Source organism: Myotis myotis, unplaced genomic scaffold, assembly GCF_014108235.1.
Source record: "Myotis myotis isolate mMyoMyo1 unplaced genomic scaffold, mMyoMyo1.p scaffold_m19_p_1, whole genome shotgun sequence".
NCBI lineage: Eukaryota > Metazoa > Chordata > Mammalia > Chiroptera > Vespertilionidae > Myotis > Myotis myotis.
The window spans coordinates 195,831,915-195,857,955 of NW_023416313.1; the positions used below are offsets into that span (position 1 = coordinate 195,831,915).

The 26,041-nt window shown below is 42.3% G+C and overlaps 1 protein-coding gene across 2 annotated transcripts; it reads left to right on the forward strand.

Annotated features, from left to right (window-relative positions):
• PPP1R36 (protein phosphatase 1 regulatory subunit 36) lies at positions 1 to 25,801 on the forward strand. Of its 2 annotated transcripts, XM_036309788.1 has the most exons (11): positions 129 to 320; positions 982 to 1,043; positions 8,998 to 9,081; positions 9,671 to 9,768; positions 9,878 to 9,944; positions 12,206 to 12,304; positions 19,289 to 19,423; positions 23,829 to 23,871; positions 24,177 to 24,355; positions 24,440 to 24,628; positions 25,385 to 25,801. In XM_036309788.1, exons 1-11 carry the CDS (start codon positions 252 to 254, stop codon positions 25,569 to 25,571), a joined length of 1,212 nt encoding a protein of 403 aa, XP_036165681.1. In that variant the 5' UTR covers positions 129 to 251; the 3' UTR covers positions 25,572 to 25,801. The 2 variants fall into 2 exon arrangements, with proteins under 2 accessions (XP_036165677.1, XP_036165681.1); XM_036309784.1 differs by lacking the exon at positions 982 to 1,043 and having other exon boundaries at positions 1 to 320.
• Positions 25,802 to 26,041: the final 240 nt, after the last annotated feature.

The window sequence follows — 26,041 nt, forward strand, 5'->3', positions numbered from 1 at the left end:
GTAAAGTGGAGGAGCCAATTCTTTATGGATTCACAATCCCCCCCCCCCCCCATCCCGGCATCGCAGCTTTGCTGTGGGCGCGCCGGTAAAGCCTCCACCGGAAAGGCTGACGTTAGGGGCCCCGGCAGCGCGGTGCCCAGGCGCCCGGGACCCCGGCGGCCGCCCCCGCCCGCGGCGGAAGCAGGGTCCGGCCCCGCGCCCGCCTTCCCGCCGGTTGCCCGGGCGACGCCTGCGGCGGACAGAACGCGGCCATGTCTCAGATGCGGGAGGATTTGCCCAAGAAGAAGCGTTTGGACGCGCCGGGAGCCCTGCGGCACGAAGTAAGTGCGGCCGGTCGCCCCTCCCGGCCCGCGGCGGCCGCGCCCTCCTCCCCGGCGCCCTCCCCCAGCGGCCCGCCCCTCGGCCCGGGCGGCGGCCTCCGCAGCTGCGCACGGCGCCCACGAAAACAAAACTAAGAGTTCCGGCCGACGGCCAGCGGGGAGTCTTGCTCCCGCGCAGATGTGGGGTGTTGTGAAAGCCCCACCTCACGCCTCCAGAATGGGGCTGCAGCCCTGCGGGGCGGGTCTGGGAGGAGAGGGGTCCCCGGGCTGTGCCGGCCTCCGGGGGGCGGTCGGGCCGGAGGCGCTCCTCCCGGCGTGTGTCTGACTCCTCCACGCGTTCGCGGTTGGCGCGGGCATCAGTGCATCGTGGTCCGAATCCCCGTTAATCGGTTAATTGGCATGAGGGGCCTTGAGATAGTGCAGATAGTAACTCCCCATCCTTCCTACTGAAACCACATTGAACCACGCAGGAGGGAGAAAGTCCAGACTTCAAGTAAAACACACACACACACACACACACACACACACACACACACACACCCCACTGTAAGATTCTCCGTAGAGCAGCTAATGGGAATTACTGTGAAATGCTGATTGGGACATGTGGATTGTAAACTGAACTTTTAATTATTTTTGCTGCAATCATTTCATTTTACAACAGATGGGATTACGATTAGGCATGTGGTACTGGAGAGATGAAACCAAAAGTCTTGAATTCAGAAGGTAAATTTTAATAAAATTTTATTATAGCCTTTATAAAAATTACATGTGCTGGGAGTAAAAAAAAAAATTCAAACAATACAAAAGGGCATAGAGAGTAAAATAAATACCTGCTGAAACCCCACCAATGTAAACCCGTTCAGTGATAGGAACTCATCTTCCTGACCCTGGAGCCATTTACAGAACTTCACAAAATAGACATTCACCAAATATTTATTTTTCAATAAATCAACTAGATTCAAGCACAGGAAGACAAGAGGCAGGGGATCAATTAGAAGGTTAGGTGTAGGAGGATTACAAATAGTTACACAGGTAGAAACAGAGTCAGGACTAAGTCCATGTTGGTAGCAATAAAGAGAAGGTGCAGGACTAAGAGATATTTCAAATGTATTTGGATAGAATTGATAGAATGTGGTACCTGGGTGTGCAGGGAGAGGGAGAATTAGGTGTTTAGACTGACCCCCAGATATCTGGTTTGAGTAATTGGGGGCTGGGATTGCCCAATACCCACACACAGACTGAAAGGTAAAATTGTGATGTGTTTGAGGGTGCTATGACATGTTCACATGGATACGTGTTTTAAACTGTTGGACAAATGTGGCTGGAGGCCAGGAAAGGAGTTGGCTAAGCAGATGTAATTTATAGTTACATTCTATTTAATGTTAAATAATTTAAAGGCTAAACAGTACATTAGAATCATAACCAAAAGTTTATATTTCATTGAGTATTTATTTCAGGATTTGAGTAATCAGTCATTTCCAAAGCAGTGATTTCAGTTTTTGTTTTCAAATAGCTCAGAAAATTTTGTTGGGTAGCTCCTGAAACATCATACTCAGTGAGTGTGAGATAGACAATGAGAAAAACAGCAAGATAGCTTTGGGATTAAACAGACAAAATACATTTTTAAAGCACAAGTGCATGTACATATAAATATTTAAGTGCCAACATTTTGTTTCAAACTTTATATATATATTTATTTTAATGTATATTTTTTATTGATTTCAGAGAAGAAGGGAGAGGGAGGAAACATCAATGATGAGAGAGAAGCATTGATTGGCTGCCTCCTGCACACCCCCTACTGGGAATCAGCTCACAACTAGGGCATGTGCCCTGACTAGAAACCAGGGACCTCCTGGTTCATAGGTTGATACTCAACCTCTGAGCCACCCTGGCTGGGCAAACTTCATATATATTAAAAGGCCATCTCAATCCTCTCTTCTATGATGAAAATGTGGGCCATACTTTTTACTTACTTACCTTCTTTATAAATGAAATAAATTTGTAGTATTTTAAAACTAACTCTCATATAAGAATTAGTTTTTAACATTTTTTAAAATTAATCCTCACCTGAGGATATTTTTCCATTGAATTTTAGGGAGAGTGGAAGGGAGGGAGTGAGGGAGGGGGGTGAGAGAGAGAGAGTGAGAGAGAGGGAGAGAGAGAAGCATTGATGTGAGAGAGACACATTGATTTGTTGTCTTCCACATGCGCCCTGACTGGCACCAGAGATGGAACCTGCAGTCGAGTTGCATGCCCTTGACTAGAGTCAAACCCAGGATCCTTCAGTCCACAGGCTGACACTCTATCCACTGAGCCAAACTGGCTAGGGCAGAATTAGTATTATTTTTAAAAACTAATTTATCTTATTTTCCATACAAGCCTACTGATAAATTACAGATATCAATTTTACATCGACTTCCTTATTCATAAAATATTCATATTCATAAATGAAAGTTCCTTTTTATTTATTACCAAATTATTATTTGAAAATAGCTTGATTGATTTCCACTAATTTTGAAGAATATACATGAGATGGTTGCTTTGAAAGGGGGATTACATGCACAATGTTGAACAAAAAAGGCTAGACACAAAAATGTAAATATGCTTGTACTTATATATGAGTTTAAAGTAGACCAAAAAAAACCTGTAATGGCCCAGCTGGCGTGGCTCAATGGTTGAGCGTTGCTCTATGAACCAGGAGGTCACGGTTTGATTCCCAGTCAGGGCACATGCCAGGGTTTTGGGCTGGATCCCCAGTTGGGGGTGTGCCAGAGGCAGCTAAACAATGATTTTCTCTCATCATTGATGTTTCTATCGCTCTCTTTCCTTTCCTCTCTGAAATTAATAAAAAAATAAAATAACTGTAATGATAGAGGTCAGAATAATCGTCAGCTTTGGGGAGTTATCAACTAGCAAGGACCTGAGAGAAGGTACAAGAGAATCTTCTGAGGGGCTGGAAATGGACGATATAGTGATCTGGGTGATGGTTACATGGGTATATATACATAGTAAAAAATTCATCAATCTGTCCACTTAAGAGTTATGTACTTTACTACATGTAATTTATACCTCAATTTAAAAAGTTAAAAAAAACACCCCAATCTATGTACTCGGTGGAATATACAAATTGGGGCCAGTTAGGAGAGAGGGGAAAGGAACACCATGAAGGATGGATGGGAGGGCAGCTCTTTGTAGTGGGGCTGCTTTGTGTTAAAGCGACTCTGGGTGGCAGACCTCAGAGTGTCAGGATCACCTTGGGAGTCCAGCTGCGAGGGACAATACGAGGGAAGAGGACAGCAGCACACTGTGTTCTAGGTCAGGGCTAGTGCTTGGATTTGATGGTAATATAGACACTGATTCTCTTTCAAAGTCTATGCATATCCCGTCACAAGTTAAAATGTAGGTTTGAAGTTAGAGAGGACTCATGAGAGGACTCTTTTTTCCAGAGACAATGCTGCAGGGAGAGGCCACCCCAGTGCATGGTGATGAGACAGGGCAGAGGCAGAGGAGGCTGAGAGGGGCAGTGGCAAGGGCGGGTGCTGCAGAGGCAGAAGGTCACTGCTCCCAGACCTGGTTCTGTTTGGTATTGCTCCACAAGTCTCTACTGAGCATACGGGACGGGACGGCACTGCATCTATGCTCTAGCCCTCTCCCAGGTAGCATGGAGGGGTGAGATTAGAACTAGGGAGACCAGACAGTTATGCAGCAAACCAAGAAAGGGGATAGGGGGATGACTTGCAGGAGAATGGAGAGTCAAAGACTCCCTCTAGAGCAGCGGTTCTCAACCTGTGGGTCACGACCCCCTTGGCAGTTGAACGACCCTTTCACAGGGGTCACCTAAGACCATCCTGCATATCAGGTATTTACATTACGATTCATAACAGTAGCAACATTACAGTTATGAAGTAGCAACGAAAATAATTTTATGGTTGGGTCACAACATGAGGAACTGTATTTAAAGGGCCAGAAGGTTGAGAACCACTGCTCTAGAGTTAGCCAAAGAGGAAAAATGATTAGATGAATGAATCAAAGGAAAAACCCTGAGTCACACAGGCTTTCAAAGGCAAAAGGAAATTTTCTAAGGGATTGGAGTGGAGAGCTGGTCAGCAATGTTAGATGCTAAAGGGAACTCGGGGTGGGGCAAATACTAAAAAGAGGACTTTCTTTGGATTTAACAAGTTAGGGATTGCTAGGGATCTAGGTGAGCAGCATTTTCAGGAGGGCAATAGGGTGGGAACTAGATATGGAGAGAAATTAAATAGGAGAATCTGGGATAAAGATGAGAAACTAGCAAAAATAGAGTACTCTTTTATTTTTAAAAGAATAGTTGATTGATTTTTAGAGAGGAAGGGAGAGGAGAGAAACATGGATGGGAGGTATAACATCAATAGGCTGCCTTCCAGGGCTCCCGCATGCCCTCAACTGGGAATCAAGTCCACAACCTCGTCTGCCCTGACTGGAATGGGACCAGCAACCTCTCTGTCTCTCAGTGCAGGAGGCAGGACGACATCTAATCAATGAGCCACACTAGCCAAGGCAAAAATTGAGTACTCTTATCAGTATGTTTACTAGTGAAAAAGGAAAGAAAGAGATGGTAAGCCCTTTAGGGGGTCCAGTACTAAGGGTAGGGGATTTTTGTTGGTTTTGTATTCAAGGTAGGACATTTGTTTGTTGTTGTTTTTTTTTTTGGGGGGGGGGGAGAAAGGAGAAATGGAGGAGAAAAGAAGGAAGGTAGGAATAGGATCAAGATCACAGGTTACCTTGGAAAAGACAGAAGCAGTTTTTCCACTGGTTGGAAGGAGGTAATACAAAAAAGCCTGGGAATTTGAAAGTGCAGGAGGGATATCTGTGCTGCTCTCCTTACTGAAAATAAACCAAACTCTTCCAGGCTGCCCTTAGGAGGAGGATCTTTTGTTGGCACCGCTGCTGACCCTGACCCTTCCCTGAGGTTGCTGCTCCCCTTGGGGCTCCTTCACCAGTGACTGCTACCGCTGCCACTGTGTCTGGGCTAGGGCAGAGGAAAGCCACGTTCACCCAAGTACCCTGACCCAGTACCCAAGTGGGGCCTGGGACCATTTCCTGAAGCCAAGAACACAGGGAAGGCTTTGGGGGTGGGGGGGAGGGCTAGCCAAGCCAAGGTCTGAGAAGGGGCAGGAGTTGACAAGGCAAAGGGAGATTGGGTTGGGGAGGAGGAGAGTGCATTCTAGGCAGAAGGAACACGTGCAAAAGCCCATTCTTGAGAGGGCATGGGGCATGTTTGAGACTGCAGGTAGTTCAGCAGGCTGGGTAGAGATTTCCAAGTGTTAAGAGATAAGGAGACCAAGGCAAGATCAGGAAAGGTCTTGCATACCAGGCTGAAGAAGTTGAAATTTATTCAGAGGATTCAGGGGAGCCATCAAAGGGTTTTAAGCAGGGAAGTAACCTGTGATTAGAACCACATCTTAGGAAAATGACTCTGCCTGCAGCATGGAAAATAGTTTGGAGAGAGACAAGACTGGAGGCAGGGAGATCAACTAAGAAGCAATTGCAGCCCAGCAAGCATGGCTCAGCTGGTTGAACATCATCCCATACACTGAAAGGTTGCTAGTTCCATTCCCGGTCAGGGCACATGTCCAGGTTTCGGGTTTCATCTCCAGTCAGGGCTTGTACAGGAGGCAACCAATTGATGTTTCACATCTGTTTTTCTCTCCCTCTCCCTTCCTCAATAAAATCAGTAGAAACATTTTAAAAATTAAAAAAAAAAAATTAGAAAAGGAAGCAATTGCCCTGACTGGTGTGCTCAGTGGTCAGAGCACCGGTTTGAGCACCAAAGGGTCTCGGGTTCCATTCCTGGTCAAGGGCACGTACTTGGGTTTCAGGATCCTCAGCTCTACAGTTAGGGCTCATGTGGGAGGCAACCAATCCATGTGTCTCTCTCATATAGATGTCTCTCTCCCTTTCATTCTCTCTAAAAGTCAATTTTTAAAAAATCCTCAGGTGAGGATTAAAAAAAAAAAGCAATTGCAGAAACTTAGTTGATAGATGATGCTGGCTAAAATTAAGATGGTAGCAAAGGGAAGAGAGGGAAGTAAAGAAATTGAAAAGATATTGAAGAATTGCATGATTAGTGGACTGTGAGGGCTTAAGAGTGATAGAAGAATTAAGGATGACACATTTTCTGCCTTGGACACCTGGGCAGGTGGTGGCACTTTGCTGAGATGGGGGAAATAGCAATAGTGAATACAAGTTAAAGGGGAATGAGTTCAGTTTGGACATACTGAGCTTGAGGTGTCTGTAGGATGCCCAAGCAAAGGTGTGCAATAGGCAGATGTATCAGGTTATATGTCTGCAGAAAGATCTGAACTGTAAATATAAATTTGTGAGTTATTGGTATTGAGTAGATGAAATTACTCAGAGGAATTGAAGGGAGTAACCAAATGGAACCCTGAGATAGGCCCTCATTCAGGGGACATAACTGGGAAAGGAGGCTTTCGGAGACTTAAAAAAGAGCAGCCAGAAGCGAGGAGGAAAATTTGGAGTTTCGTGAATCCAGATAATTTGCTTTGCAAAGTAACAGCTTGATCTAAGGGGCATTCACATTCTATCTGGTGTTAGCTTCCTTCCACATGGGCAGGCCACCTTTTATACCTGCTGGCCCACAAGAGTTTGCAGACTTCTAGGTATTCTCAAGTTCAAATCAGAAGAGAATCCCCAACCTCTTCCCCACTTTGCATTTCCTGGCCTCTTTCCTTTGTATATGGGTATACAACAGGATACCCATAGCCTCCATGCAAGAAATGGACACACAGTAACAGGCAGGGAAAGAGTGGTCTTTCTTTCTTTCTTTCTTTTTTTTTTTTTAAATATGTTTTATTGATTTTTTATGGAGAGGAAGGTAGAGGGATAGAGAGCCAGAAACATCAATGAGACAGAAACATTGATCAGCTGCCTCCTGCACACCTCCCACTGGGGATGTGCCCGCAACCAAGGTACATGCCCTTGACCGGAATCGAACCTGGGACCCTTCAGTCGGCAGGCCAGTGCTCTATCCACTGAGCCAAACCGGTTAGGGCGGTCTTTATTTCTTAACAGGCAGTCAAGGAAGAGACAGTAAAGAGTGGTTTGCAGGGAGACCTGGGTTCAGTTCCTAGCTCTCCTGCTTACTAGGTGAGTAGTATCATTTGTCAAGTTACTTAGTCCTGCTAATATCAGTCTCTCACCTATAAAATGAAATAATTATGCCTCGTGAGGAATAGATGATGGCGTTGCATAATTCGTCAGCATGCATGCCCATTTCTTATTTGTTAAAGAGGGAATACCTTCATTCACAGGCCACATCTAGGCTGGCCCGTGAGGCATGCTTCTCTCTGACACAGTGTCAGCACTCCTATCCCTCTTGTCTCAAGTGCCCCTACTCCCAGCTGGGAGAGAACCAGCAGCCTGTACGAGTCTTTGCCAAAGTCACTGACTCCTCTGAGGACATTCAGCAGAGGAGACTACACCTCCAGAAGCCTCGAGCTGCTCTTGTTTGTCATTGTGGCCTAAGAGAAGGCTGCTAACTCATCACTGACGAGCTCTAGCTCCTGTGGAAGCCAAGAGCCCTCTGCATTTTAGGGGCGGGTTCTACAGGGAAAATATGATTTTTTTCTCATTTATTTCAGGGCAAAGGGAAAAACATGATTATTGTGTAATATTAGGAAAACACACGAACAAAATGCAGTTGTGAAAGGACCAGATTCTAAATGGGTTGTCAGGCTGAGGGGGAGGCTGTGTGCCGAGGCCGTAGGAGGGTACAGAACTACCTCAGACTGTGGTTTAGGAGTCAATCAGAGGTACAGTTCAAAGGACGAAAACGAATTCTTACTAGTGATTTTTTTAGTGATTCCAACGGCACTGAGAGCAGAGGCTGCCTTTAGAGCTAGACAGGGCCCTCACAAAGAAATCTATTTCATCCGGGAGCTAGAGAATGACTTCGGTCAGGTGACAAGCCACTCGGGACAAGTGAGAAGTGGGGAAGGCATGTCCAGAGATCAGAGAATGACTAGAGATTTAGCAGTAAATGCTGACTATTGGCTAAGGGCAGGCACTTCCTGCCACACATTTCAAACCATAAGACTTGGGTCAGCTTCTCTGACCGCTCCATCAGTGCCAGCCATGTACTAGATGACCTTTCGATGTCCTCTAACTCCAAAGTTTTGATTTTATAATTCTAAGTTTGTTTGACTTAGTTCATAGGCTTGATCTACATGATAGTCCCAAATGTACTCTTTTAAAATTTCTTATTTTAGGGCTCTCTAGCCTCAAATTATCTCAAGCAAACTAGTAAGGCAAGAAACTTTGAATTGTAGGGATGAGACTAAGAAAAGGGTACTCAATAAATTAAAACATTCTTCCAGACTTATCATGAGCTTCGTTTCTTGTGAAGTTACTACATTTTCATATGAAAATGTTTTGCGCATTACAGTATTTTGAAGCTGCAGATACGGGGAGGCTGAATATAAAGATTGAAATTTTAATATTTTTCTAGATGATTGTCCCATATGTAAATGCATAAGTTGAGTACTGCTGTGCCTCAAATTCCCTTTAGGCCCACTCATAACATATCCTAGTCCTAAGATTACATAAGCTATGGTCATGATACGATTATTTTTTTCCCTGGGAAAAGGGTAAGTTCCTAATTTTCTCATTTCTATTACAGTTTTACACCTGCAAGTTTAGAACCCAAGGAAAAAGGAAGGAGAGGCAAAGCAGTTCACTTTGCTGAAATTGATGCTTCAGACAGGTATCTTCATTTCCCAACCATGATAGCACCTCTCAGCAGAATGGGTTAGGCCTTTACAAACCTGAAGGAAATATGATTCCCCTTCTACACTGAAACGCAAATACCCAGCAAGTAAAGAGCATGCACTATTTCATAGTTATGGTGGGAGTTACAAATTCCTATAAATGTATCCCTGTGATAATTTGCCTATTGGCAAATTTTTAGCTTTTTATTTTATTTAAAAAAATATTTTTATTGATTTCAGAGAGAGGAAGGGAGGGAGAGATAGAAACAGCAATAATGAGAATCATTGATTGGCTGCCTCCTGCATGCCCCCTACTGGCAATGGAGCCTGCAACCTGGCATGTGCCTGACCAGGAATCGAACTGTGACCTCCTGGTTCATGGGTTGACACTCAACCATTGAGCCACATCGGCTGGGCAATTTTCAGCTTTTTTAAAATCTGAAAATGATCTTACCTTAAACAAAACCCAAGCATGAGACTTAAGCTCTTGTTACTTTATAGTAAAAGCCTCATGTACCTCAGGATAGATTAAAATCAACTAAAACCTTTCAAAGCACTACTAGAGACTGTTATATTCTAAAACAGGTTGACAGATAAAAGACTTGCTTCAAGAGAGGCTAAGTCACCTCAAGCCTTAGAGAAACGAGGTCAGAAGGGCAACGTTACACTGAATGATGTTAAATGTGAGTAACTGCTTCCTCATCCTTATGTCTTATCTGGTGTGAACCTCTAAGGCAGCTTTGTTCTTCTTTCAATTGTCCATCTTTTTTCTTTCTTTCTTTTTTTTTTTAGTTGTTGCTTTGCTTTTGTTACAAGAGAGTGAGATGCAACGGCTCTGTTCTTTTTCAGCATTTATGAGGTATGTAATGCTTGTGAGACATTTTAGATCTTTTATCCTTTATTGTAAAGTAATTATATCTGATAAATGATGACAAATCTGATTTTTGGAGAAAGGCCATGGGGCTAGCTCTATGCATGCCATCCTCTCAGGAACCAGGCCGAAGAGAGGACGCCAGAAGTCACAGGAGCCCACAATAAAGTCCCAGGGCAAGGGATGCGGAGAGCATATCGGTAGATGAATATGCTGATGTTTCCTGAGATCTCTGCCCAAGTAAACTACTTACTCTCAGATCTTTCTGTCTCAGGGTTGGTTTCCGGGAGGACCCAACCCAAGACAGGTAGTTATTAATATCCTGTGAAAAGTTTGCAATGCTCACCTTCATCCTGCTCTCAAGATACAGTTAAGGAAAACATGCCCATTTGGGGTTGGAAAGGCGGCAGTAAAAGTCTTGTAAGACTATTTAGAAAGAAAACAGTGACTTCTAGTATAAAAGAAAATGAGAAAGGATTGTACATCAGTGCAATCTTTTTGGAGAGCAAGACTTGTGAAACTTTAATATGCATATATAGTATGCCCTAGCAATTTTACCTATCTAGTTACCCAGAGATATGGTTACTTGGAAAATCACTGCAGTAATGTCTGTAATATATATATTTTTAATCCTCCCCAAAGGATATGCTTTCTCATTGATTTCTAGAGAGAGAGGAAGGGAGAGAGAAAGAGAAACATCAGTGTGAGAGAGAAACATTGATTGCTTGCCTCTTGTACATGCCCTGACCAGGCATTGAACCCACAACCTAGCTATGTGCCCTGACTGGGAATGGAACCCACAACCATTTTGGTGTATGGAATGACATTCCAGCTAACTGAGCAACCCACCCAGGGCATGTCTAAATATCTATCAATAGAGAGCTAATTACATAAATTATGAGACGTAGAATACTTTATTCAGCTGTTTAAAAGAGTGAGGATGGGGATGGGCTAGAAGGGGCTAATGGGGGAGAAGGGATGCATATGTAATACTTTCAACAATAAAGATTAAATTTAAAGTAAAAGAGCGAGGAAAATCTATACATAGTATTATGGAAAGAGGTCCTTGCTACACAGATGCGAGTGACAAAAACAAGTTGTAAAAATTTGTGTATATAGCATTATCCCGTTATAAAAATATTAAGGCATATTTATGCATATGTATTTGTATTGGTACATATGTGATTGTTTATGCTTTAGAACAAGCATGTCAAACTCATGGCCCACAGGCCGTATGCAGCCCACACTGAATATTTTTGCAGCCCAGCCAATATAACGGTATGTAAGAAACATTTTAATAAAAATTTTGTAACTTAATTTTTACACTATCCTGTTATACATAATTACTAATAACTACAATGTTCGCTAGTGACTGATTACTATAATTGTGTTGCATTCATTTCCCTTACACGCTGTATGCGCAGGCGCACCATTTCTCCCCACTAATACTAGCAGCGAATATTTTAGCAGCTGATTGCCACGTCATTAGTCTTGTACTGACTTGTTTGGTGTGAGCAACAAGAAATATTTCGCTTTCGGAGAACACGAAAAATAGGTTTATTTGCGTTACGTTTATTAATTTGTGCAATTATTCAGTGTCTGGTAAGTTACTGTTCAAGGAAAATATTAATTTTTATTAAAATGTTCTATTATTTTATGTTAACGATTACTCATTTATTTCAGCCCTTTGTATTCAGCATGTCTCTATAGAAATAAACCTACGTTTCTATGAAAATTGAAGCTTTTGGTTTTTTTGCGGCCCACATAAACTTAAACCTTGTTTATTTGGCCCATGTTAGCCTTTGAGTTTGACATGCTCGTTGTAGGAAGTTAGGGAAGGATTCATAACAAACTTGAATAGGATGGTGACAGAGGGGTAAGAGGAGAGGAGAGAAATTTTTACTTGCTACATTTGTGTATCTTTTTTAAATAATGGGAAAATATTATTTGTATAATAAAAACTTTTTAAAATTTAAAAATAATTGAAAAGTAAAACATCAATTTAAGTTATCAATTAGCAGAATTATAATTTCATGTCTGACCTACCAAAAAGTCTTGTTTGAAAAAATCAGATTTCTTACACCTTCAATAGATTTCTTACAGTTAATAGAATTTTAAATGGGAAATTAATTGTATGATAGATATGATGACATGTATTTCTACTTATTATGTTGTGTTCATATATGTTTTTGAGAAACTTAGGTTTGAAATATGTTAGTGTTAATATCTTTTATTTTCTTCTCCCAAAGGAATAAGAATCTTGATCATTTCCTCATGGCATTGTTGTACTATTTATCTCATTACTTGGAAAAAAGCTCACTGGAAAAGAAGCCCAAAAGCTATATGGTGTAAGTGGGATTTTGTAATGTGCTGTAGAGTTTTTACCAGTATTAAAATGAACTTTTGTCTGTGGTGAAGAGATGATGGAAAATTTTAAATCTTTGTAGTAAACAAAAACTTTTTACATGGGAGGAGTTCACCAGTTTTTAAAGTTCACTGAATAACTCAGATGAGTATTCTGGTAAAAAAAAAAAAAAATCCAAATAATATAGATCAGCACTGCCCAATAGGAATATAGTTAGAGCCATATATGTAATTAAAGTTTCTAGTAGCCATATTTTTATATTTTTAAATAAATAAAAATTTTTATTGATTTCAGAGAGGAAGAGAGAGGGAGAGATAGAAACATCAATGATGAGAGAGAATCATTGGTCAGCTGCCTCCTGCATGCCCCCCACTGGTGAGCAAGCCCACAATCCAGAATTGAATGTGCCCTTGACCGGAATTGAACCCAGGACCCTTCAGTCCCCAGGCCCGACACTCTATCCACTGAGCCAAACTGGCTAGGGCTCTAATAGCCATATTTTTAAAATGTAAAAACATACAAGTGAAATTAATTTTAATATATTTTTTGAACCCAATGACCCAAAAATAGTATCATTATATATATACAGTCAACATTAGGTAGTTATTGGTGAAATAATTTACTTTTTTTTGGTAAGTCTTTGAAATTTGGTATCTATTTTATACTTACAACATATCTCAATTTAGATTAACCACAGTAAGTTTTCTCTAGCCACATGTAGCTTCATGGATACCATATTGGACAGTAAAGACATAGATATTGTTTGTATGCTTTTTTGTGCTTACAAAGTTCTTGCTAAAAGGTTTGTAAGTGTCTAGTAAAAAACAAAGCATTAAAAAGTTTAACAGATTCAACCAAAATAGTATTTCATATCACAGGAAAAGAAACCCCACAAAACTTCTTAGGCTGCTTGTGAAGAATTTAACTGCTTTAGACAAAGGTGACTCAGAGCAACACACAGGGAAAGAATCTGGAACTCAAAATCCAGAGCAGAACAATGCCTCTCAGGCTTGGTGACCTTTCAAAAGCCATGGAACTTTCCAAGTGCCCAGCCTGCCCTTTGCCAGTACATGTGGAACCAACCCAGTGATTTAGCTGTTAGGAATGCTGGTAGAGTCATTAACCTCCTGCTGCAGAATGTTTTCAAAATGCAAAATCCTTGTACACAACCAAGCAGTCTGATTTTATGGATAGATAAATATATCTGGACAGCAGTTTTGTAAAGAACCAAATAAATAATTCACACACTGCTGCTCCATTTAAGCCATCATAATATGCAACATCCATGTTATTTCAGGTCTGCATTTCAGAGCAGGGCATCCAGAGAGCATAAAGTGCTGCTGTGGGAGCAAGCAAAGGGGCTCAAGCCGACTGTGAACTCAGAATGGTTGAGGAGTCTTATTAGTCCCAAAAAGAAACTCATTGGACTTTGGTGGCGTGTTAGCTTATATGTTGTAAGGTGTTTTCTCTCCTAATTCTGAGGAATATTGTTAATCTAGCAGAGATATTTGTTTCATTTCTTAATTTATGGAAGGAGATAACAGAAGAAAGGTTTCATAGTTATTTTAAAACTTATTAGAACACAGTGGTATAAGGTAGGCTTTCTTAGAAGGAATCAGTTACAGATGATAAAGAAAAAAACAAGTGCATTCTCTTTTGAGCACGCCCGTGCCCTCCCCCAACCTTCTTTTCTCAGGCGTGTATTTTTGCTTTCTTTCTCCTAAGCCCAAGGGTTCTCAGGAGACTTGTAAGCAGGGGAGCAGCAGGCAGTGACAACTCACCGGGACTGACCCCCTGAACCTGTCTCCAAGGGCCCTTCTTTTGCCTCTATAACTTGTTTCCCGAGTCCATACAGCCCAGCTGGCTCACTTCTTTCGCCTCCGTGACTTTCCTTCCAAAAGTCCAAGGCAGCCTCGCCTCGGCTCGACCTTCCTCATGTTTCCTAAGGGACAGGGCAGCTCTGCTAGGCTCCTCCTGTTGCTATGATCTTGCCTCTTCTAGCTTAAGATTTTCCTCTGTTTTACTGTCCCCAGCTTTAATAAATAAATAAGACTTAAAATCATTGATTCTATGGTGTGGTTCTAAACAAAATTATGGTAACTTCATTTTCAGGCTTCTAGTAGTCTGTTGGTTTACTTATTATAATAGAAATAAATATAGATTGCATTGAGATATGTGGACATAAATAACTTTAAGGAAAAAAATTGATTTTAATCAAACTAGTGAGGTATAACATAGTGATAATAATAGTACCTGCTTCACAGAGTAATAATGCATATTAACCTAACCCAGTGCTTGGCACTTGGGAGGAAGGCCTACAAACTGTGAGAGAAGAGCAGAACGGGAGGTGGGAGGATAACAAAGATACATTTGTTGGTTTTAGATGATTAAACCCCTATTTCCAGCAGAAGAAGCCTTATCCCCATTTTACAGAAGAAGAAACTAAGGCTCAGAGAGTCCAAACAGTGGGCTGGAGATGGCATGCCCTGCAGTTGCTGGCCCTGACATTAGAACCCAGGTCTGTCTGACTCCAAGGTCTGTGCCCAAACCACTGCGCGTAGTGCCCACCACCTGCTACCAATCACCTCTGCTCACTCTCCCACAGTTCAGCCATTTGTAATCAGGAACTACAGTCTATAGATGTTGATGTGAACAAAACCGACTCCATCTCTGTATCCCTGCATTTGTTTCTCTTTAAGTTTCCATGCTGAGAACTCTGACCTAACTAATCTCCACCAGCACCAAAGCCTCAGTTAATGATTAGCTGTGTCCTGTGAACTTACACAATCTACACTAATAAAAGACAAACATGCAAATTGACTGTACCTTCACTATGCCTTAAGCCACGCCACCAGCCAATCAGAGTGACTATATGCAAATTAACCCAACCAAGATGGCAGCCACAGAGCTGGAGCAAGCAGGAGGCTTGGTTGCCCCAATGATGGAGGAAGCCAAGCTTCCCTCCCACCCGCCCTGGCCAGCTCTGAGCTCCTGTCAAGGCTACAAAGTTTCAATTATAGAAGGTAAATAAATCCCAGAAGAAAAAAAGAAAAAGAAAAAAAGGAGAGGCTGGGAGCTTCCGTTGCCCGGGGGTCTTGGCCAGCCTGAAAACAGCCCTCAGCGCCTCACCCAGACTGGCCAGGAACCCCAGTGGGGACCACTCCACCCTAAAGGGGGTGTGGCCAGCCTGCAAACAGCCATCAGCCCCTCACCCAGGCTGGCCAGGCACCCCAGCGGGACCCCCACCCATGCACCAGGCCTCTATCCTATATAATAAAAGGGTAATATGCAAACTGACTCTAACAGAGGAACGACTGGGAATGACTGGTCACTATGACACACACTGACCACCAGGGGGTTAGATGCTCAATGCAGGAGATGTCCTCTGGTAGTCAGTGCGCTCCCACAGCGGGAGCTCTGCTCAGCCACAAGCCAGGCTGATGGCTGCCAGTACAGCGGTGGTGGTGGGAGCCTCTCTCACCTCCTCAGCAGCACTAAGGATGTCCGACTGCAGCTTAGGTCTGCTCCCTGCTGGTAAGTGGACATCCCCCAAGGGCTGCCGGGCTGCCAGAGGGATGTCTGACTGCCAGCTTGTGCCGATCCCCCAGGGAGCGGGCCTAAGCCAGCAGGTGGACATCCTCCGAGGGGTCCCAGACTGCAAGAGGGCATAGGCCGGGCTGAGGGACCCCCCCCCCCAAGTGCACAAATTTTTGTGCACCGGGCCTCTAGTGTAATTATAAAGATTCCTGTCAGTAAATGGCCAGAATGGCATAGCAACCCAGATAAATATCAAACTAGGTGTTGGCATCAATTCTAAGCAAGTATCCACCAGGAGATATGGTTCCTGGCTTATACTACATTCTTTGTCTTGTCAGTCATTAGGAGTTCAGCTGTAATAGCCGTCTGGTGGCAGAGGTTTGCTATGCAGACCTAGACCACTGGATTGCCTGTCTGCCCCAATTTTGCCCCTTGTAAGTAACTTAGCTTATAGTAAATTATATTATAGTGGATGGACTTGCCTGCTTCATTTTTTAGTCTTAAGATACCTCTTTGGTTCAATGGTTACTGTACCTCTACTCCTCTGTCAGACATACAGTTTCTGAACAAAGGCACACTTATGTATGCAATTATTTTAATGTATGCAATTTTAAACATCATGTCACAAGTCTTTTTTGTTATTACAGTCTTTATAATTATAATTTTAAAAATACATTATTATTGATTTCAGCAAGAAAGGGAGAAGGAGAGAGAGATATATAAACATCAATGAAGAGAGAGAATCATCGATTGGCTGCCTCCTCCATGCCCCATACTGGAGATTGTGCCTGAAACCTGGGCATGTGCCCTGACTGGGAAGCAAACCAGTGACCCCCTGGTTCATGGGTCGATGCTCAACCACTGAGCCACTCCGGCTGGGCCATAATTACAATTTTTAATGGTGGCATAACATTCCATCAATTCAATGTATGTTATTGACTTACTGATTTACCTATTAAGAGACAGTATAGTATAGTGGTTAGGGGTATAGACTTTGGTGCTTGGCTTAAATCCCACAGGAGTCATACATTAAGTTAAATGCTATATTAAGTACCTGGCTATATATATTTTTGGAACTTCTAGTTTTTCTGATAGATAAAAGGTAAATAATGATTGTATTGAATATCTTTATGCATTAGATTTTTTCCTAATTTTGGAAGATTAAAAAAAATTCTGGAAGAGATTATTGGATCAAAGTTTATGATCAATTGTATGGCACTTGAAATTATTATCAATTTTTTTTCCAGAGAATTATACCTGGGCTTGTTTTAAATGCCAGGTTCTACCCTACCCCGACCTACTGAACCAGAGTCTTTGAGAGGGGGTGGCATTGGGAATCTGCACTTTTAGTAAGTAACCTCAGGCGATTCTACATATATTAAAACTTGAGAACCATTGGCCTAAAAGTCTCAAGGTTTTTCTCAACTTTGCTTTGTTTTGTTTACAACAACAAAAGAATAAAGGACACAGGGAGGCAGGCCAGTGATGGCCATCGGGGTGCTTGCAGGGATATGTATTGGGTTATGCAAAATTTGGGCATTTAAAGTTGGAGCCCAATTGTCTATTCCAGAAACTCATTTTTTTCAGCCACTCACAAGCCTTCTCATCACATATGATAATGATTTGTGCTTTGAACTATCATTATTCTCAACCCCCCACAGCATATCCTCATGTAGTTAGTCTAGTGGCTAACGTCAGAAGAGGCAATAATTTTTCCCTGTTGTTTAGAGTGCATTTCTTTGGTTTAAATCTTTCGGAAAATTAAAAGGCAAGAAAAATGCTGCCCGGCTGGTATTGCTCAATGGTTGAGCATCCACCCATGAACCAAGAGGTCACTGGTTCGATTCCCGGTCAGGGCACATGCCCGGTTTCAGGCTCAATCTCTAATAGGGGCCATGCAGGAGGCAGCTGATAGATGATTCTCTCTTATCATTGATGTTTCTCTCTTTCCCTCTTCCTTCCTCTCTGAAATCAATTAAAAACTTTTTTTTTAAAGAAAAAAGTTAGTGACACCTTTTCCATAGCAGTCATTGGAATGTATTGTGGGCAATATTGTTCCCTTCTATACTGCAAAAACATTTTATTTTATTTTATTTTATTTTAAAGTTGATTGGGGTGACAGTAGACAACATGAACATATAGGTTTCAGGTGTGGGTTTCTGTGTTACAAGATCTGTATATTGCACTGTGTGTCCACTACCCAAAGTCAAGTCTTCTCCTGTCACCTTATTTTAGGCCCCCCATTTCCCCCCACCCCCACCCCTCGGGCAGCCACCATACCGCTGTTTATGTTCATGAGTTTCAATTTTATATCCCAGGTATAAATGAAATCATATGGTTCTTAGCTGTTTCTGACTGACTTATTTATTTAGCATAATGTTCTGAAGGTCCATCCATTGCAAAAACTTCTAAAATTAGGCTTCAGACATGCTATAACCCAGTGGTTCTCAACCTTGTGACCCTTTAAATACAGTTCCTCATGTTGTGACCCAACCATAAAATTATTTTCATTGCTACTTCATAACTGTAATGTTGCTACTGTTATGAATTGTAATGTAAATATCTGATATGCAGGATGGTCTTAGGCAACCCCTGTGAAAGGGTCGTTCGACCGCCAAAGGGGTCGCGAACCACAGGTTGAGAACCGCTGGTGTAGCCTAAGAACAGGCTGTCTTAAAGTTCATTTGCAGTTCAGTTCAAACTGGGGTATGTTTTCAAGGGGAAGAAAGGTTATTGTAATTAATGCCAGAGTGTCGAGAGTAGTAGTCCATGGATGCCTGCTTAGCAAACACAGAGGTGCGAATAGGCACACATTGAGCCCCAGCCCTTAGTAGTAACATCAGGAACCCAGGGGAAGCTCAGGTGGGAGTTTTAGCAAAACAGCAGGGAAGTGGGCTGCTAGCTGCCTCAGAAACCAAGATAGGTAATAAATTAGGACTGCCTGTATATAAAATTAAGGTTATGCGGCATAAAGTATAAAGAATCTATAAAAAAAGTGAAACTAGCTGACATGGTTCAATGGTTGAAAATCGACCTATGAACTAGGAGGTCATGGTTTGATTCCCTATCAGGGCACATGCCTGCGTTGCAGGCTCGATCCCCAGTGTGGGGTGTGTAGAAGGCAGCTGATCAATGATTCTCTCTCATTATTGATGTTTCTCTCTCTTTCTCTCTCCCTCTCTCTCTCTCTCCTCTCTGAAATAAATAAAAATATATTTTAAAAAAGTGAAAATTCACCATAAACTTGAGATGATGGTGACAATGATAAATATCAAAGGACTTTGAGGACCTCTGCCACAGCTTGAATAAAACAGATGAAAGGATATGTGGACTCACTTTTATTTCCTTCAAAATAGTTTATACTTCTGGCTTTCAATAATTAATATAGGCATTTTCCAAAATTAATCCAAATTATCGTTTTTCTTTTCAGGGGCCTTGTGGAGAAAAAAGAGATGGAGCTGGTTTTAAGTAAGTTAGAAGCAGCACAGAAATACTTGGCGCAGAAGTACTGTGTCCTTGTCCTGGGCTTGGGAATGCCCGATAAGCATCACATGTCCTGCGGGAAGTAAGTGCACACCTAGGACTTCATTCCATCTTCATTTGTTTGTATATCCTCATGCTCGAGATTCTTAAATTTGACTTTTGGTGCCCTGGAGAAAGGTTCCTTTTTTTGTTGTACAGAATAATTGAACTCATCTGAGGCTCTGTCCCCAAAACATGTGATATTTCTTTTGAGAAAGCCAAGAAAGTATGGGAAGAATCCCAGAATCTTTGCTGATATTTTAACAACCATCTACTGCTTGGGTTTTTTTTTTTTAATTTTTTATTTTTTGATTATTAAATCTTTATTGTTCAGATTATTACATTTGTTCCTCTTTTCCCCCCCCATAACTCCCCTCTACCCAGCTCCCACCCGACCCTCCTCCCTCACTCCCCACCCACTGTCCTCATCCATAGGTGCACGATTTTTGTCCAGTCTCTTCACGCATCCCCCTCACCCCTTTCCCCCCCAAGAATAGTCAGTCCACTCCCTTTCTATGCCCCTGATTCTATTATAATCACCAGTTCATTCTGTTCATCAGATTATTTATTCACTTGATTTTCAGATTCACTTGTTGATAGATGTGTATTTGTTATTCATAATTTGTATCTTTACCTTTTTCTTCTTCTTCCTCTTCTTAAAGGATACCTTTCAGCATTTCATATAATACTGGTTTGGTGGTATTGAACACCTTTAGCTTTTTCTTATCAGTGAAGCTCTTTATCTGACCTTCAATTCTGAATGATAGCTTTGCTGGATAAAGTAATCTTGGTTGTAGGTTCTTGGCATTCTTCACTTTGAATATTTCTTGCCACTCCCTTCTGGCCTGCAAAGTTTCTGTTGAGAAATCAGCTGACAGTCGTATGGTACGCCCTTGTAGGTAACTGACTTCTTTTCTCTTGCTGCTTTTAGGATTCTCTCTTTGTCTTTTGCTCTTGTCATTTTAATTATGATGTGTCTTGGTGTGGTCCTCTTTGGATTCCTTTTGTTTGGGGTTCTCAGTGCTTTCTGGACTTGTAAATCTATTTCTTTCACCAGGTAGGAGAAGTTTTCTGTCATTATTTCTTCAAATAGGTTTTCAATATCTTGCTCTCTCTCTTCTTCTGGCACCCCTATAATTTGGATGGTGGTAAGCTTGAAGCTGTCCCAGAGGCTCCTTACACTATCTTCATATTTTTGGATTCTTTTTTCATTTTGCTTTTCCGGTTGGGTGTTTTTTGCTGCTTCGTATTTCAAATCAAATCGTTGACTTGATTCTTGCGATCCTCTAGTCTGCTGTTGGGAGTCTGTATAATATTCTTTATTTCAGTCAGTATATGCTTAATTTCTAGTTGGTCTTTTTTTTTTAATATATATTTTATTGATTTTTTACAGAGAGGAAGGGAGAGAGATAGAGAGTTAGAAACATCGATGAGAGAGAAACATCAATCAGCTGCCTCCTGCACATCTCCTACTGGGGATATGCCCACAACCTAGGTACATGCCCTTGACCGGAATCGAACCTGGGACCCTCCAGTCCGCAGGCCGACGCTCTATCCACTGAGCCAAACCGGTTTCGGCTCTAGTTGGTCTTTTATCACAACCTCGAGGGTCTCATTAGATTTCTTGTAGGTCTCATTAAGTTTATCGGCAGTTTCTAGAAAGTTCTTTAAAAACCTTAAAAGTGTGGTTTTGAACTCTATATCCAGTAGTTTGCTTTCCTCCATTTCTGTCATTTGTGTCCTGTTTCTTTGTCTCCGCATTTTTTTATGCTTCCCTGTGTTGATAAAGTGGTTTTCTGTGCTAAGTGTCCTCTAGGGCCCAGTGGTTCAGCCTCCCCAATTACCTGAGGAGGACACTCTTGGTGCACCCCCTTGTGGTCTTTGTGCACAGTCTTGTTGTAGTTAAGCCTTGATTGTTGTAGGTATCACTGGGAGGAATTGACCTCTAGGCCAATTGTCTGTGAGAATCAGCTGTGTCTGCAGCGGGAGAACGTCTGTGCTGGAGACACCCCTCCGGGGCAAGACTTGCTTCAATGGGGCTTTGGTGCTCACTGAGTCTGCCCCCTGAGTGTGTCCTTTATGGTTCCACGGAGCTGCAAACTGGATGGTCCCACTCTGACCTCTGGGTACACTGGCTCCTAGATCTCTAGGGAGGTGCTAATTTAGCCTCTGCCTGAGGCTATCCAGCAAAAGACTCCCTGCAGGGCTTGGGCGGGGCGGGTCCCATGGGATCAACAGGGCGGGGCTAGCAGTTATGGCTGCTCTCAGAGGCCCTGCTGCTTCTCAGTGTCTCGGCAATCGCTGCAAGCCCCTCCGAGAGAAAGCTGCCCTCGAGTTCCGACTGATGCCAGACAGTCTCGCTTCTCCCATACGAGTCTGGGTCCCCAGAGACTCACCCGGAACTGGAGCTCAGAGCCTGAGACTCCCTCCTGATTGAAAACGACAACCGTGCCCTCAGCCGCCGGCCCGCTCCGTGTGTGCCTCTGTACCTTAGTATTTTACTTCCGCACTGTGCCTCCTCTGAGTCTCGGTATGCTTTTCTCTTTCCTTCTAGTTGTAGAATTTCCACTCAGCCAGCCTTCCTGTGGTTCTGGATGATGTCCGTTCCGTCTTTTAGTTGTATTTTTGAAGTGGTTGTTCGAGGCAGCAAACTCCAGTGTTTACCTATGACGCCATCTTGGTTTCTCCCTACTGCTCAACTGCTTGGGTTTAAATATCTTTTCTCTCAGTCCTGACTGGTTTGCTCCAGTTAGAGCATCAACCTGTGGACCAAAGGGTCTTGGGTTTGAGTCCCAGCCAAGGGCATGTACCTTGGTTGCAGGTTTGTCAATCAATGTGTCTCTCTCACGTTAGTGTTTCTCTCTTGCTCCCCTTCCTCTCCTTTTCTTCCCCTTTCCCTTCTCTAAAAGAAATCAATGGAAAAAATATCCTCAGGTGAGGATTAACAACAACAACAAAAAGTCTTTTCTCTCAGCGTATATCAGATTAATGGAATCTTGCTCTCAACCAGGAAGGCTTCCTGCTGCCACACAAAGGCCACTTGGCTGCCTTGCGAGGGAGACGGAGTGATGGGCCAGTGTTTGATGAGTGTATTGGGTGTGTCCCCTGTTTTGTTTTGATGCAACAGCAGTTGTGGGTACAAGCTAGTGAGGTGATCCTGTTTGTGGGAAGGCAATTTTTACCTAAGGATGACAGTTCATACACTACAGTAATTAAAATGTAAAAGCGTCTTGCCTGGCGGGTGTCGCTCAGTATCCACCCATGAACTAGGAGGTCGAAGTTCTATTCCCAGTCAGAACACATGCCAGGATTTCAGCCTCGATGCCCAGTAGGGAGTGTGCAGGAGGCAGCCAATGGAGGATTTTCTCTCATCATTGAGGTTTCTATCGCTCCCTCTCCCTTCGTCTCTCTGAAATCAATAAAAATATATTAAAATGTTTTAAATTATTTTTTTTGCTTTAGCTATGCTTATTTATTTATTTATGTAAATTTATTGGGGTGACATGAACATATAGGTTTCAGGTGTGGTTTTCTATGTTACAAGATCTGTATATTGCACCGCCCACCACCCAAAGTCAAATCTTCTTCTGCCACCAGCTGTGAGGGTTTCCTCAAATAGGACTTGGGTTTATTGTTGTTTTTATTGATATATTTTCAGGTCAGGCTCATTTTCTTTGTTTTTTTGTTTGTTTGTTTGTTTATACATTAGTTTACCTGCAGTTTTACTTTCTGAGGTTTTCATTACCCATGGTCAACTGCGGTCTGAAAATATTAAATGGAAAATTCAAGAAATAAACAATTCATAAGTTAGGTCGCACTCTGTTCTGAGTAGTGTGATGAAATCTCATGCCATCCTGCTCCATCCTGGGATGTCGGTCGTCCCTTTGTCCATCCCTCCACACTGTACGTTCTCCCTGCCCATTAGTCACCAGTGCCTCATTCAGGAGGAAGAGCACACTACGTCCCCAGGCTATCGATTGCATGGCATAATGACATATTTCCACTTCTTTTTGCACCCCATCACCATGACCATTGTTTATAATTTTTTCCTTTTTCCTTTTAGACTTACCCTCTAGTTGCTTTATTTCTGTTCCTACTAACACCTCATGTTGCTGCTTCATCATCTTTCCACTCCCCCCACCTCCCCAACACTCACATCACCCATAGCATTTGGAAGAATACATTTCTTGGCTTATTTATCCTGAATTTATAGTAATTAACCTTTGATAGAACACTCCAGGGATTTTTATCTACGTAACCTAAGAAGTTGGAGAAAAACACATTGGGACTCATTACCGATGCATCTTGCTAGCATTTATGTGCCTAAATAGTCTTGGGGCCACAGGTATTGATCCTGCAAAGGGACCTTTTGAAGATAAGGGTTTGCGTAGATCACTGAATATTTGAACTTTCCTCTCAACCTAGAGTTGTGATCTGTTATATTCCAGGGAGAAAATATCAAATACACAAAAAGACTGGAAATTCTTTGAGGTGAGTCATTTATGTTCGGGGGCTTGTCTCTTGGATGTGAAATATGAAGTAGAGCAGTAACTAATAGCCATTTTCCAGGCGCTTATTTATAGTGAATGCCCTTTTTCAAAAGGATGCTAACAAACTATATATTTTTGGTCTGATTTTCCTTCTACAAAGTACATGTGTAATTTCCCACAGCTTTTTAGGAATGTTGAAAAATTGGATCGTCTAGTTTTACATCTACTTAGCAGTTTTATATAGACAGGTGGGAGTTTTTCGTATCATAGCTGTGGGTTGTGATTCTTGCCTGTTTTCCGTTGTAGTCCTTTTTTACTTTCTGTGCATATGTAGCTTGGATTGTTTTCCGACGTCAACATTTCCAAGAGATTGAGGAAGAAATAGGGAGGCTCTTTCGTACCAATATGTTCAATATTCCACGAAGGAAGCGTGAGGATGAAGAATCAGGAGGGGAAAAGAAACGCATGACATTTGTAGAGTTCAGGTATGGCCTTCTGACATTCCTAAGCTCAAGAATATTTCTAGAAAATAGGATGATATGAACTAAATGTCACCTTTATCCTCATAGGAGAATGATGGCAAAACGCCCAGCAATTAAAACAGCCATTCACATGCGCTCTCCAGTCATGTCTACTCTGCTGCCATCTCTCAGAGAAAAAGCTCAGAATGTCTTTGAGAGAAAGAATCAAGTCGGTGCGAGATCCCCAGCCCAGATGAAAAAGCACATGGAAAACCTGGAGTCTGTGTCCATGCCAATGTAAGGGCCCACGGAAAGAGAAGAGAGGGCCCGTGTATCATTTCCTAGGTTGGGCCAGGGGGGACAGGGCCTCAGACACCATGCCTCTGCCAGAAAGCTGAGCACAGATGAAAGCACCATCTTCCTGCCCACCCCTGCTCCTTTCCCCCTGTTTCCTCTCCAAGTAGCTCTTGGAACACCCATCTAGACTAGAAAAGGTTGCTAGAACATTAGCTAGTTCTAGTTTTGACACATGAGTAGCAGACTTTATAAGGCTGAGGTTTTTCCATTAGAAGACTCATCTTTGGGAAATGTGGGAAGGACCGGTACAAAATCTGGTTTGGGGCTGAGTTTTGTTTTTTGTTTTTTTTCTTTTTAATATATTTTTATTGATTTTTTTACAGAGAGGAAGGGAGAGAGATAGTCAGAAACATCGATGAGAGAGAAACATCGATTAGCTGCCTCCTGCACATCTCCCACTGGGGATGTGCCCGCAACCCAGGTACATGCCCTTGACCGGAATTGAACCTGGGACCCCTCAGTCCGCAGGCCGACGCTCTATCCACTGAGCCAAACCGGTTTCGGCTGGGGCTGAGTTTTTGACCCATATTTAAGACCACACTGGTTCAGGGAAACGGAATGAAAAAAAAAGAAAAAAAAAAGCTCTGTGTACACACACATACACACACACACACACACACACACACACACACAGAGAGCCATACACCTTAGTCTTTGGCCTTACTGCTTCAGCTATACCAATAATTCTTTTCACAGAGTTGGCATCTTGGGGCAGCCTCGATGTCTGTTCAACCCCCATACTCTTCTCCCCCTTGAACCAGAAGAAAACATGAAATCGCCCAGGAGACAGTCTTTCCTGATAGAAAAAAATAACGTAAGGATTCGGGATTCACTGGACTTGGTCACGAAAACACTGTCCTCGACAACAACATTCCCTAAATAATCTGGTATATTCCGTTTCTGTAATTAAGTTTGCTTTGTCATTTATTTACCTCCCTGGCTTCTGTGTGACTAGAGTAACATATCAGGACATTTAGCCAGTGTTCTAGTGGACTAGTGAAGAAATATTCTTTTTGTTAATTTCTAAGTTCATTTTTGCTTTATGACAAAGTGTCTTTGGTATGTTTGTAAAAAATTTTATAAAAAGGCAAATTAAATATTTTAAACATTAAATCTCTTTGTATGGCTATATTATTACTGGCATTAAAATAAAAAGTATATCTGATTCATTTAAAAGCCTTTTAACATATATGTTTCATTAATTTATTTATTCATTTAACAACAAATAGGGATTAAGCCCACGTGCCATTCAAAGCCTTGTGTTGGGTTATGTAGAGAGAGCAGATCATCAAGACGGAGACCATATCCTCCAGGTCTGGGTAGTAGAAAGGGTGAGTAAAATCCGTACCTGTT

Coding starts and splice junctions, on each gene's coding strand:
- PPP1R36 (XM_036309784.1), top strand. CDS start 25: ATGGATTCACAATCCCCCCCCCCCCCCATCCCGGCATCGCAGCTTTGC. Junction 9,769..9,877: donor TACACTGAATGATGTTAAAT/GTGAGTAACTGC, acceptor TTTTTTTTTTAG/TTGTTGCTTTGCTTTTGTTA. Junction 23,872..24,176: donor AAGACTGGAAATTCTTTGAG/GTGAGTCATTTA, acceptor TTTCCGTTGTAG/TCCTTTTTTACTTTCTGTGC.